The sequence below is a fragment of the Macaca mulatta genome, chromosome 8 (genome assembly GCF_049350105.2).
Source record: "Macaca mulatta isolate MMU2019108-1 chromosome 8, T2T-MMU8v2.0, whole genome shotgun sequence".
Taxonomy (NCBI): Eukaryota; Metazoa; Chordata; class Mammalia; order Primates; family Cercopithecidae; genus Macaca; species Macaca mulatta.
Window position 1 is genome coordinate 130,249,374 of NC_133413.1, and position 13,122 is coordinate 130,262,495.

At 44.1% G+C, this 13,122-nt stretch overlaps 1 protein-coding gene across 2 annotated transcripts in view; it reads left to right on the forward strand.

Annotated features, from left to right (window-relative positions):
* Window positions 1–459: 459 nt before the first annotated feature.
* DEPTOR (DEP domain containing MTOR interacting protein) overlaps window positions 460–13,122 on the forward strand; it is a 182,996-nt gene continuing 170,333 nt past the window's right edge. For both annotated transcript variants that reach the window (XM_001097652.5, XM_077943972.1), the window contains exon 1: window positions 460–700. In XM_001097652.5, the coding sequence (XP_001097652.2) occupies window positions 579–700 (122 nt within the window). In that variant the 5' untranslated portion in view covers window positions 460–578. The remainder of the gene's footprint in view (window positions 701–13,122) is intronic.

Consider the following 13,122-nt stretch of genomic DNA (forward strand, 5'->3'; position numbering starts at 1 on the left):
GGCCTGCGTTCCTTATTGATTACAACATAAGACAAACAAGTCGTCTTTGGTGAGAGAGGTTGGGGAGAGAAGAATGTTTAATTTCTCCATGCCCTGCAATGACATGTATAACCTTCACTGTTGACTATTTGGCCAGATTGTTGAATTATGTTTTGTTCTTTGGCAACTTGGGGTATGGAACATAGAATAACAACGCCTTCACACTAGTAACCTCCAGGTTTGTCCCTAGGATTCTACAGCATGAGCTTTGTGGGTAAAGAGAAGCTCACCAAATTCAGCCTCCAGCAGCACACACAGCTCGGAAGCAGCGCCCCGCCCAGATGTTTATATTTTGCTCCACGGGCCCCGCCCCCCGACCACGAGGGGCTCTAGCCACGCCCCCAAGCTCAAGTTTCTGGGGCCGGACTAGCCCAGCGCGTCTGCCTACCCACAGGGATTCCCTCTCCAGCCAATCCGCTCAGAGCAGAGGAGCTGCCCCGAACAAAGATGGCGCGGGAGGCGTCTGTGAGGGCAGACTGATCCGAGCACCCAAACCCTCGGCGGACAGCGGAGCCAGTGGTAGCGGCACGGCCCCAACCATGGAGGAGGGCGGCAGCACTGGCAGTGCTGCCAGTGACAGCAGTACCAGCGGGAGTGGCGGGGCGCAGCAAAGGGAGCTGGAGCGCATGGCTGAGGTCTTGGTCACCGGGGAGCAGCTACGGTAAGGCAAGAGACACAGCGGATGAGCTCACGATGGCACTGCCAACGCGTGCCCGCTGCAGTCCTGCGCGCACGCGCTCCCTGGCTCGTGGCTTGCGACTCGCGTGGGGCGCCCGGACGGCTGCAGGCGCGTGGATGGTTCTTGGTGCGCCCGCGCTTAGCGGCTGCAGCCCGGGTCCCTGAGGACTCGCCACGCGGGGCTGCTTGGCAGAAGCCGACGAGCGGGTGGTGAGCGCTGCGCCCTAGCCTGGCTGCTGCAGCCCTGTGCCCGACAGACTCCCTGGCACCCACCGCGCTGTCCGTCTTCCCGTGTACCTGGACGCCGCCAGGCCTCCCGGCTGACAGCCTGCGCCTCGTCCGCCAAGAGAGCAAGAGGGGTCGGTGTGAGGTCCCGAGGAGACCCCAGCCCCTCTACTCCTTGCTAAAAGGAGCAAGACCAACGATGGCCTTCACTAGGTTTTCCTTTTTGCTGACAAGTCTTCCTTCACTTCCCTGAGCCTCGGTGTTTTACATCTGTAAAACAGGGCTGATCACCACGCCTCATTTCAAGGACTTTTGTGGGGTTAAACTGAGAGAGCATTTCTGAAACCCTGCACCTATCAGTTAATTGGCACATCGTCCTCAATCATTTGGGTCCGCAAGGGGGCGTGGAGGCACCTCGTCGGGCTGCCTTGAGGCTGTGCCAACTCCCCGGGCTCGCACGTTTTGGGCAGCAGGATCCATGGGGACCCTGGCTGCTGCAAGAATTAGGACTTGAGGCGTCTCACGGAACTTGGGAACAAGCGATGACCCCCAGAGTTCCCCTTGCCATTCCCATCCCTGTATGGTCCTTCCTCTAGGGCTGTTTGGGAACAGTACTTATAGTCTAACTGGTTCTGCAGCTGCCCTTCGTGTGGTCATAAATCAGTTTGCTAGGAAAAAGAAAACCCAGCTCTGCGGCGTTTGAGCCACAACTTGTACTCGGGCCCCTGTTCCTTCTAGTTCTTAACCTGAATTCCCCAGCTCGTTTTGGTGTGTCAGTGGCTGTGTTTCAGGACCTGAAAGAGTGTCTTGCAAAGGTCTCTGAAGGAAACCAATATTGGAAGTCAGAATTAACTGATTTTTAATGTTACAAAAGGCAAATTGCGCCTATCGATTCTTTGTTGATTTTTAAAAATATGTGGTCAAAATTAATTTCCTTCATCAAGAGTACTTTCTAATGAAACCTGTCAAGCCTGTCTGTGTGAAGGGACCACCAAACAAGCTTTGTGTGAGCAAGAAAGCTTTTTAATCCCCTGGGTGCAGGCAGACTGAATCTAAAAAGGAGTCAGCGAAGGGAGATGGGGAAGGGGTTGCTTTATAGGAGTTGGGTAGATAATGGATAATGGTGTAAGTTTGTGAAGTGCAGTCCAAGAAGGCGGGGGTGACTGCGTAAAGCCCTGTTGTAAAGAGTAGAGTAAGGAAGAAGAGACCTGATATCCCTTGGAGAATAAATGTTGAAGGAGCAGGAGGGTGTCTTGCTGAGAAGATTCAAAGGAGGGGCTACAAAGTAGAAGGTCATCAATATATTGTACAAGGAGAGAAGCAGAGGGGTGGAAAGAAAGTAAATCATGAGAAAGGGCTTGGCTGAAGTAATGAGGGCTGTCCCTGAAGACTTTCGGCAGCACAGCCCAGGTAAGCTGCTGGGACTGATGGGTGTCAGGGTCAGTCCAGGTAAAAGCAAAGAGAGGCTGGGACGAGGGGTGCAGAGGAATAGTGAAAAAGGCATCTTTAAGATCAAGAACGGAATAGTGAGTTGTGGAGGAAGGTATTGAGGACAAAAGAGTGTACGGTTTGGGCACCACAGGGTGGACAGGCAAAACAATTTGGTTGGTAAGGCGCAGATCCTGAACTAACCTGTAAGACTTGTCCGGTTTGGGGACAGGTAAAATGGGGGAATTGTAAGGAGAGTTTGGAGGCTTTAGAAGCCCTAGCTGTAGCAGGCAAGTGATAGCAGGCTTCAGTCCCTTTAAAGCCTGCTGTGGGAAAGAAAGTTTAATTTCTCTGCTCTTCATTACTGGGCCATCTTTTTAAAAGTCTTTCGTTGGATAGGGTTACTTATTTTTCATTTATTTTACAAACATTAAATTGCATGATGGCTCTTTTTGTCCAGCAAGTACTTCTTCCTTCAAGATGCAGTTTAAATGCCTCTTCCTCGCAGTCCCCAGAGCACTTGTTATTCCCCGCTTTTCTAGAGCCTGTCTGCACTGCAGCAGTTTTGAGAGCCATCCTTGTCACACAGGAGTTAGACCTGGGTTTGGATGACTGCTCCACCATTATGTAGGCAAGTGTCAGCATTAAGTTGTTTCAAGGAAGACTTTAAGCTAGATTGAATCTTGGCTTTGCTGCTTACTAGTGTGGGACCTTGGACAAGTTAGTGCGCCGGTAATCCTAGCCCTTTGGGAGACCAAGGCAGGCAGATCCCTTGAGGCCTGGAGTTCAAGACTAGCCTGACCAACATGGTGAAACCTCATCTCTACTAAAAAATACAAGAATTAGCTGGGTGTGGTGGGGCACGCTTGTAATCCCAGCTACTTGGGAGGCTGAGGCGAGAGGATTGCTTGAACCTGGGAGGCAGAGGTTGCAGTGAGCCAAGATAGCGCCACTGCACTCCAGCCGCCACAACAGAGTGAGCCTCCATCTCAAAAAAAAAAAAAAAAAAGAATGAAGAACGATGGGTAATAATGGAATTTACCTCATAGTGTTACTGTGAGGATTAGATGAGTTAGTGCTTAGAACAGTTTCTGATAGGTAGTAAGCACCAGGTTAATATTAGCTAAGGTAGAATTCTGTGACTTTGGACAAGTAAATTCACTTCTCTGAGTCTCTGTTTCTGCGTTTGAAAAAGACAATGAAGATGAATGTATTTCATGGAGTTGTGAGAATTTGCCCCTGGGCTTCATGTATTAATGAGCATTCAACAAATAGTTCCTGGAATTAATTAGTAGTATTGGTCTCTCTGCATCACTGCATGTGACTTCCAGCCAAGCAAGATCGGGCAGGAAGGATTGGGTGGTGGTGAAGAGCACAGGATATAGAACTAGGCTGCCTGGGTTCTTATTCTGCCTCCACCATTTATTCTGTAACTTTAGGACAATACGTTTAGCCTTTCTGCGCCTCAGTTTCCTCTTCTACAAAATGTTATTCTGATGACACTTCTTCAGGAGCTCTGTGAGGATTAAATGAGATGCTACATGTAAAAGGCTTAGTAAATGTTAGCCACTTAATTCTACTTTGGAAAATTTTAATCATTGCTCTTTTTTTTATCTCAACCGTTTTGGCACTGTAACTAGCACATAGTAACTAAATGAATATTGTAAGTATTCAATCTACTTCTGTTAGTACAGAGCAATATAATAGTCAGAATTTAGGAATTAAAGTGGTCGTATGCCTGGTTTCCTAGTTATTGGAGGATTGGAAGTTCAGTCATTATTGTCACTTTCACAGAGTTCTTCTGTCTGCAGCTACCCTCTCACTGCAGGGTTGTAAGTGCTTTGCAATGTCCAGGCCTCTTGCCTCTAAGTGCTTCACACACTCTCAGTTCCCCTCTGCTTTCTCTCATTTTGCATTACTTTCTGGGTCATCAAAGATGAGGTAGAGGTGATAAGAGGAAACCAAGGACTAGGATTTGAAATAAAAATTTGGCCTCTAGACCCAGTTCTATCAATTTCTTTTTCTTTCTCTAATTGTAGCTATGCCCCCTTGAGCAAGTCACTTAACCTCTCTAGTCCTAAGCGTCCTTCCCTACAGAATGGGAATAATAATATCTTCTCACATTAGATTTGTGGTATTGATCAAATAGGGTACAACATGGGAAGAAACTTTGTAAAATAAATCAATAAAGCAAGAAGAGTGTTGTTATGACTATTGTAACCTCCAGATGTGAAATTCGGGGCTGGTTCCACAATCCTGACACTTTATTTGTTGTTTGTTGTTTGTTTTTTTGAGATGGAGTTTCGCTCTTGTTGCCCAGGCTGGAGTGCAATGGCGCGATCTGGGCTCACTGCAACCTCCGCCTCCAGGGTTCAAGCGATTCTCCTGCCCCAGACTCCCGAGTAGCTGGGATTACAGGCATGCGCCAACATGTCCTCTTTTGTATTTTTTAAAATTTATTTTTCTGGAGGCACAAGAATCGCTTGAACCCAGGAGGCAGAGGTTGCGGTTAATTTTGTAATTTATTTATTTATTTATTTATGGTAGAGACTTGGTTTCGCCATGTTAGTCAGGTTGGCCTCCAACTCCCGACCTCAGGTGATCCGCTCGCCTCGCCCTCCCAAAGTGCTGAGATTACAGACATTAGCCACTGCACCCAGCCAATCCTGACACTTTTTTTTTTTTTTTTTGAGATGGAGTCTTGCTCTGTCACCAGGCTGGAGTACAGTGGCGCAATCTTGGCTCACTGCAACCTCTGCCTCCTGGGTTCAAGCAATTCTCCTGCCTCAGCCTCCCAAGTAGCTGGGACTACAGGTGCGTACCACCACGCCCAGCTAATTTTTTTCTTTTTTTTTGTATTTTAGTAGAGACGGGATTTCACCGTGTTGACCAGAATGGTCTCGATTTCTTGACTTCGTGATCCACCCGCCTTAGTCTCCCAAAGTGCTGGAATTATAGGTGTGAGCCACCGCACCTGGCCAGTCCTGTCACTTTAAAGGGCAGTTGGTTGTATAAGGACAAGAAATTAACTAACAGACCTAAAAATGTCTCTTGCTTCCTTTTTCAGCTTAACTGCAGGACCCATTTGTTCAATTTTTTTCATATTTTTCCCTTGTCATAAAAGATTTTACTTCCTTCCCCCAATGTCTTTCTGGTTTTGCATCTTAAAGATGCATTTGGGGCTGGGCATGGTAGCTTAACACCTGTAATCCCAGCACTTTGGGAGGCTGAGGTGGGCAGATCACCTGAGGTCGGGAGTTTGAGACCAGCCTGACCAACATGGCGAAACCCCATCTCTACTAAAAATACAAAATTAGCCAGGCGTGGTGGCACATGCCTGTAATTTCAGCTACTTGGGAGGCTAAGGCAGGAGAATTGCTTGAACCCAGGAGGCAGAGGTTGCAGTGAGCCGAGATCGCGCCATTGCACTCCAGCCTAGGCAACAAGAGTGAAACTCCGTCTCAAAAAAAAAATGATGCATTTCGACACTACTTCACAGCCCCCAGCATGGGTATAACAGAAAAGACAGTCACAAGTGTTTGTGAGAATGTGGAGAAATTAGAACCCCTACATACTGCTTGGTGGGAATATAAAATGGTACAGCCACTTTGGAAAAAAATTTGGCAGCTCCTCAAATAGTAAACATAGAGTTATCATATGACCTAGAAATTCTGCTTCTAAGTATATACCTAGGAGAAATGAGAAAACATGTCTACATAAAAACTTGTACACAAATGTTCATAGCAGTATTATTCATAATAATAAAAAACAGGGCTGGGTGCAGTGGCTAACGCCTGTTAATCCCAGAAATTTGGGAGGCTGAGGTAGGTGGATCGCCTGAAGTCAGGAGTTCCAGACCAGCCTAGACAACATGAAGAAATCCTGTCTCTACTAAAAATACAAAAATTATCTGGGCATGGTGGTACATGCCTGTAGTCCCATCTACTCAGGAGGCTGAGGCACAAGAATCGCTTTAACCCAGGAGGCAGAGGTTGCAGTAAGCTGAGATTGCACCATGACACTCCAGCCTGGGTAACAGAGCAAGATTCTGTCTCAAATAAATAAATAATCAAGGGGCCACGCATGGGAGCTCATGCCTGTAACCAGTACTTTGGGAGGCCGAGGTGGGCAGACCACTTGAGGTCGGGAGTTCGAGACCAGACTGACCAACATGGAGAAACTCTGTCTCTACTAAAAATACAAAATTATCTGGGCATGGTGGCGCATGCCTGTAATCCCAACTACTCAGGAGACTGAGGCAGGAGAGTCACTTGAACCCGGCAGGCGGAGGTTGCAGTGAGCTGAGATGGTGCCATTGCACTCCAGCCTGGGCAACAAGAGCAAAACTCCATCTCAAAAATAAATAAATAAATGATCAAAAACGGCAACAGCTCAAATACCTATTAACTGATAAATGGATAAACGAAATGTGATATGTCCATATAATGGAATATTATTCAGCAATAAAAAGGATTGGCCATATAATGCAATGACATTTATTTATTTATTTATTAATCTAGGATGGAATCTCACTCCGCAGTGGCTCACGCCTGTAATCCCAGCACTTTGGTAGACTGGGGCAGGTGGATCACGAGGTCAGGCGTTCAAGACCAGCCTGAGCAAGATGGTGAAACCTCATCTCTACTAAAAATACAAAAATTAGCCGGGTGAGGTGGCAGGTGCCTGTAGTCCCAGCTACTTGGGAGGCTGAGGCAGGAGAATTGCTTGAACCCAGACAGCAACGGTTGCAGTGAGCCGAGATCACACCATTGTACTCCAGCCTGGGTGACAGAGCAAGACTCTGTCTACAATAGAATAGAATAGAATAGAATAGAATAGAATAGAATAGAATAGAATAATCCAACAATATCACTATTCTCTTTCTAGCAATGGTAGCAATTATAATAATAACAATAACACTTACATGGCACCTATTACCTGCTAAGGACTCTTCTAAGCACTTTATGTGTAGTAATGCCTTTAATCTTTATAGCAACTCTGTATAGCAGATTCCTTTATTACTTTTATTTCATAGATTTAAAAATTGAGGAAAAGATCATTTAAACCAACAGGCCGTAGATTATTCAGCCAGAAAATTATGGGAGAGTTGAGAGCTTCTGCTCTTAAGCTATAATAGTGTTCCCAACTAGTGACTTAGAGGGTTAAAAAAAATGAAACACTAAAACAACTTTAAAACAGAATCATGTATATGAGAATATCACATTGCAGTGTGACAACTTTGGTAAACAAAAAAGTAGACAAATAGCTTTTCCATTCTGTTGGGGAAAATCTAATTTTTTCCTGTATTTATATTTTGACAAGTTAGGATTGTTACTTTCTCTACTAAATATTAAACTCAATCTTTCTTGACATGTGGTTTTGAAAAGTGAATTTGGACTCCACTGATTCAGAATTTGCAACCATTTTAATAGGAAGATAAATTGCAGTTCTATTTTGCCATCTGTGAGAATGGGAGTAGGGTAGGGAAGAGAATTAAGAATGTATAATAAAGAGAATGCTTAAATAGAGAGAAAATGCGTTAATCATCAATTTCACTTTAATTCATTTAATTTCATTAATTCATAATTAATTTCACTTTTGCTCCTCTACCAAGATGAAATGTGCTAATTACAACAATCTTACCCAATCACTAAGGCTGACTTCCCAAAAGCAACTTACTAGGCTATGAGTTTAGTTAGCTAAATTGGAGGAAATGCAGTTCTTTCAAATTGTTTGTCACCTTTGCCTTTTTTCTATAACAGGCTGTCTTTCAGGGTCTTACAGGCTTGATATTGTCTTTTTAATAAAAACGTCCTTAATAAATATTGAATTGCTTTCCTGAATTTATTTTGCAAATGTTAATGCAGTTTTCAGAGAAAAGGTAAAATCAGCCCAGCTGTGGTGGGTCAGGCCTGCAATCCTAGCACTCTGGGAGGCCGAGGTGGGCAGATCACTTGAAGTCAGAAGTTCCAGACCAGCCTGGCCAACATAGTGAAATCCCGTCTCTGCTAAAAATACAACAAAAATTAGCTTGGCGTGGTAGTGCGTGCTTGCAGTCCCAGCTACTCGGGAGGCTGAGGCAGGATAATCGCTTGAACCAGGAAGGCAGAGGTTGCAGTGAGCCGATATGGCACCACTGCACTCCAGCCTGGGAGACACAGTGAGACTGTGTCTCAAAAAAAAAAAAAAAAAAGGAAAAATGAGCCATTGAACCAAAGATCAAGCTCTAATAAATCAAATCTGAGATAACAAATTTAGAGCATACACAACAGGAAAAGGAGAAATAATTAATTTTATTCGAACAGGAACCTAAGGAACTTTACAGTTGGTATAGGAATATCTTAGGGGGTGTCCCCTTAGAAGCTAGGACTGAAATTTTCTTCTCCTAAACAGCAGAGAGAGATCCTGGAGTCAGGAAATTACTGCCTATACAGATTTTTAAAAAAGAAGGCTTTAGGAAGTGAAGAGTCCCTGTATTTGGAGTCAATGGTCAAGAGCCTAATTCATGTAGGGTGTTTATTCTATTTTAATTAATTTATGTATTTTTGAGACAGGGTCTCACTCTGTCACCCAGGTGGAGTGCAGTGGTACAATCTTGGCTCACTGCAACCTCTGCCTCCCAGGTTCAAGTGATTCTTCTGCCTCAGCCTCCTGAGTAGCTGGGATTACAGGCATGCGCCACCACGCTTGGCTAATTTTTTTATTTTTAGTAGAGATGGGGTTTCTCCATGTTGGCCAGGCTTGTCTCAAACTCCTGACCTCAGGTGTTCTACCCACCTTGGCTTCCCAAAATGCTAGGATTACAGGGATTAGCCACCGTGCTCGGCCTTGTAATTACTTTTCTAAAAGCCCATTGCTGATACAAGTTATGGCTTCCATCAGCTTTGGAATCAATAAACCTGAAAATAAGTTAAATAAACCTCAAGAAAAGAGACTGCAAGATGAAGGAAGGTCATTCTTCTGTCCTGTTCTGTTATTTCTTTCTTTTTTAATTTTAGAAAAAAATACATTGCTGTATCTCTCTCTCTCTCTCTCTCTCTCTCTCTCTCTCTCTTTTTTAAGACAGGGTTTCACTCTTGTCACCCAGGTGCAGTGGCATGATCTTGGCTCACTTCAACCTCTGGGTCCCTGGCTGTAGTGATGCTTCCACCTCAACCTCCCAAGTATCTGAGACTCAGGCATGCACCACCACACCTGGTTAATTTTTGTATTTTTTTGTAGAGACAGGATCTCGCCATGTTGCCCAGGCTGATCTCAAACTCCTGGATTCCAGTAATCCTCCCACCTCAGCCTCCCAAAGTGCTGATATTAGAGGCCACCAGCACCAGCTTCCTGTCCTGTTCTTTCTAGTTTTCATTTGAGTCAGGAGTTCATTTCTCCTTCATTGGTGGCTCTTAAATGGTTGGTTTCTGTGAGTTTAGTGATTAGGAAATGATGAAGGAAAGAACAAGCAGTCCTTCTTTCTACACCGTAATTATACTTTTCCATGCTCCATTATCTACCAAGGAGAAGTGGGTACCAAATCTGAGATCCTTGTTCTAGTATTATTGGCCTTAACTAAACTTAGAAGTTTATGTCAGTGATTTTTTCTATGTATCATTAGATACATGGGGGACATAGTGAAGATGGAGTAGGGGAGAGGATTTAGTGGTACATACAGCATGCTTGCAAAGTGGTACCTTCAGGATCAACTTGAGCTGTTTTCATCAGGGCTGGCTGCGGAGAATCACTTTTTGGTAGCTTTAAAAATATTTGTGAGGTTGGATGGGGAGGTAAGGAGAGAAAACACACCCAGCAGTGTGAGACAAGATATGGTTTAGGGCCAGACGCAGTGGCTCACGCCTGTAATCCCGGCACTTTGGGAGGCCGAGGCGGGTAGATCACGAGGTCGGAGATGGAGACCATCCTGGCTAACATGGTGAAACCCTGTCTCTACTCAAAATACAAAAAAGTTAGCCGGGTGTGGTGGTGGATGCCTGTAGTCCCAGCTACTTGGGAGACTGAGGCAGGAGAATGGCATGAACCCGGGAGGCAGAGCTTGCAGTGAGCCAAGATCACGCCACTGCACTCCAGCCTGGGTGACAGAGCAAGACTCCATCTGAAAAAAAAAAAAAAGAAAAAGAAAAAAAATGATATGCTTTAGTATTCCCACTTTTCAGATAACAGCTGTTGCTAGGGTGTGGCAAAAGGGAACAAATGTCATGGCCTGTAGCTTGGGGAAGCCCATGGCAGCTGCAGAGAAGGTAGGTAGCAGCTGAGGGAGGCTCAAGGTTCAAGTCTTTCCCCTATAATCCTCAGGCTGCTAGTTATAGATCTGTTTGTTTATGTTTGTTTGCTTTGATCCTTGTGTCCTCCTATCTCCCTGCAATACTTTTACCTACAGATTTTGGGTTCTGATATTTACCCAGAAGCTCCCTTTATTGAGCAAGCCTTGGGCCAGTACATATCTATATCTTGGCCTTGTTTAGATCATCCAACTCTATGAAACTCCCCTTTGAGTGGTGAAACTGTTACAGCTATAGAGAACCGAACCTTGTCCTTTGTGTGCAGAGCACGCAGGATTCAGAAGGACTAGTCCTAGCACAGTACGCTCAGTAGCTACTCTGACCTTGACTAAAGGTGTAAGAAACAAATGAACATTTTCATGGCCGTTGTCTCATTGCATACCACCCTAGTTTCATGAGAGTTAAGTTAGAGTTAGAGTGAGATGAAGTTTCTCTGTCGCCCAGACTGGAGAGCAGTGGCACGATCTTGGCTCACTGCAACCTCTGGCTCCCAGATTCAAGTGATTCCCCTGCCTCACCCTCCCCAGTAGCTGGGACTACAGGCGCGCACCACCACACCTCACTAATTTCTGTATTTTCAGTAGAGATGGGGTTTCACCATATTGGCTAGGATGGTCTCGAACTCCTGACCTCAAATGATCTGCCCGCCTCGGCCTCCCAAAGTGCTAGGATTACAGGTATGAGCCACTGCACCTGGCCAGTTGCATTTTATTATGTATGAAGTTTGGCTAACATCTAACAAATATTGAAATTCTGGAGGAATACTGTGTGAGTGGTGAGTGGTGTCCGAAAGCAAAGAAGATAGTGTAGAGGGGGAACAGTGTAGAAATAAAGAATTATGTGCTGGTTTAAGAACAACCAATACGTGAAAAGGCAATTTGCAAAGAAAACAAATACTTTTAGAGGATTGGCTTTTTTTTTTTTTTTCTTTCATGTTGAAGGATTGAGCACATATTTCTATTGAGGATCTTGAGTTAGTTTGCTACTTAAAATGCAAGTTCTTTATACAAATAAGGTTTGTGTCCTATTTCCAAACACATACAATGAGGGTAGTAAAGAGGGAATTCCTTTTTTTGTTTTTCTTTTTTGGAGACAGAGTCTCTGTCGCCCAGGCTGGAGTGTGGTGGCGTGGTTGCAACCTCTGCTTCCAGGGTTCAAGCTCACTACAACCTCTGCTTCCAGGGTTCAAGCTCACTGCCACCTCCGCTTCTAGGGTTCAAGCAATTCTCGTGCCTCAGCCTCCTGAGTAACTGGGACTACAGGCATGCACCACCATGCCCAGCTAATTTTTTGTATTTTAGTAGAGATGAGATTTTACCACGTTGTCCAGGCTGGTCTCGAACTTTTGAGCTCAGGCAATCAATCCGTCTTGGATTACAGGCATGAGCTACCTTGCCTGGCCTGAATTTCTTGATTTGAAGAACTATTGTTTTGCTTCTTAGTTTCTTTCTCATTTCCCAGGAGGAAAGGAGAATGGGGTAACCTTGGACCCTCTTTTCACTGAATGTTTTTAAAGCGCTACTTATTTTTTACTCTTTAACTTTTCTATATATGAAAGTGACGTACACAGAATATATTCACTGCAAAAAGTGGGGTTTATTCCCTGTAGTGGTATATGACTGTGTTGTACATTGAAGTGTGAAATGCCCCTTAATCATCTTAAGTTATAGTGTGGTTGAAAAATAAGACTTTACCAAAGCTCTTCCTATTTTGTTCTGAGGAACTGATAATAATAAAACCGTTTAGGGATGTGGTTTTGAGGGAATTACCTAATGTATGACTCTGATTTCATTTTCCTTCACATTGCCGATCACATTCTACAAACCAGTCATCAATAAAATAAATTCTAACAGTGGAAACAAATTCTACTGTTATACAGTGAGCATAGCTTAGATCGTCATGAGAGAGGATTAGCAGGCCTTGACGCCATGATAAGGAACATTTTTTTCTATTGCCATACTTGAAGAGCCAGAAGCCATCACATAATATTTAAGGACATCCAAGTATAAGCAATAGGAGTAAGCTAGAGCTTTTTCCTCTAACTTTGTATTATGAAAAGTTTCAAATGTACAGAAAAGTTTAAAGAATTTTACAGTGAACACTCATGTCCACCACTTAAGATTCCACAATTAACATTTCACTGTGTTGCTTTATCCCATAACTATCTATCTAGCTGTCCCTCTATCCATCCATCAATTAATTCATCTTTTTTTGGAAAGTATTTCAGAGTACATTGTAGACAATAATACACTTTTCCTAAAACCTTCAGCCATCAGTGTACTGACTAGTATTCACTATTTGCTTTTGGTTCTTTTTTTCAAAGATAACATGTATATAGAATAAAATATACCATTTGATGAATATTGACTAAAGAAATTGTACATCTATGCAATCCAAATCCCTACCCAAATATTTTTTAATGCTTTTGACTGCAAGAAACAGACAATCAACTTAAACTTATTGCCTC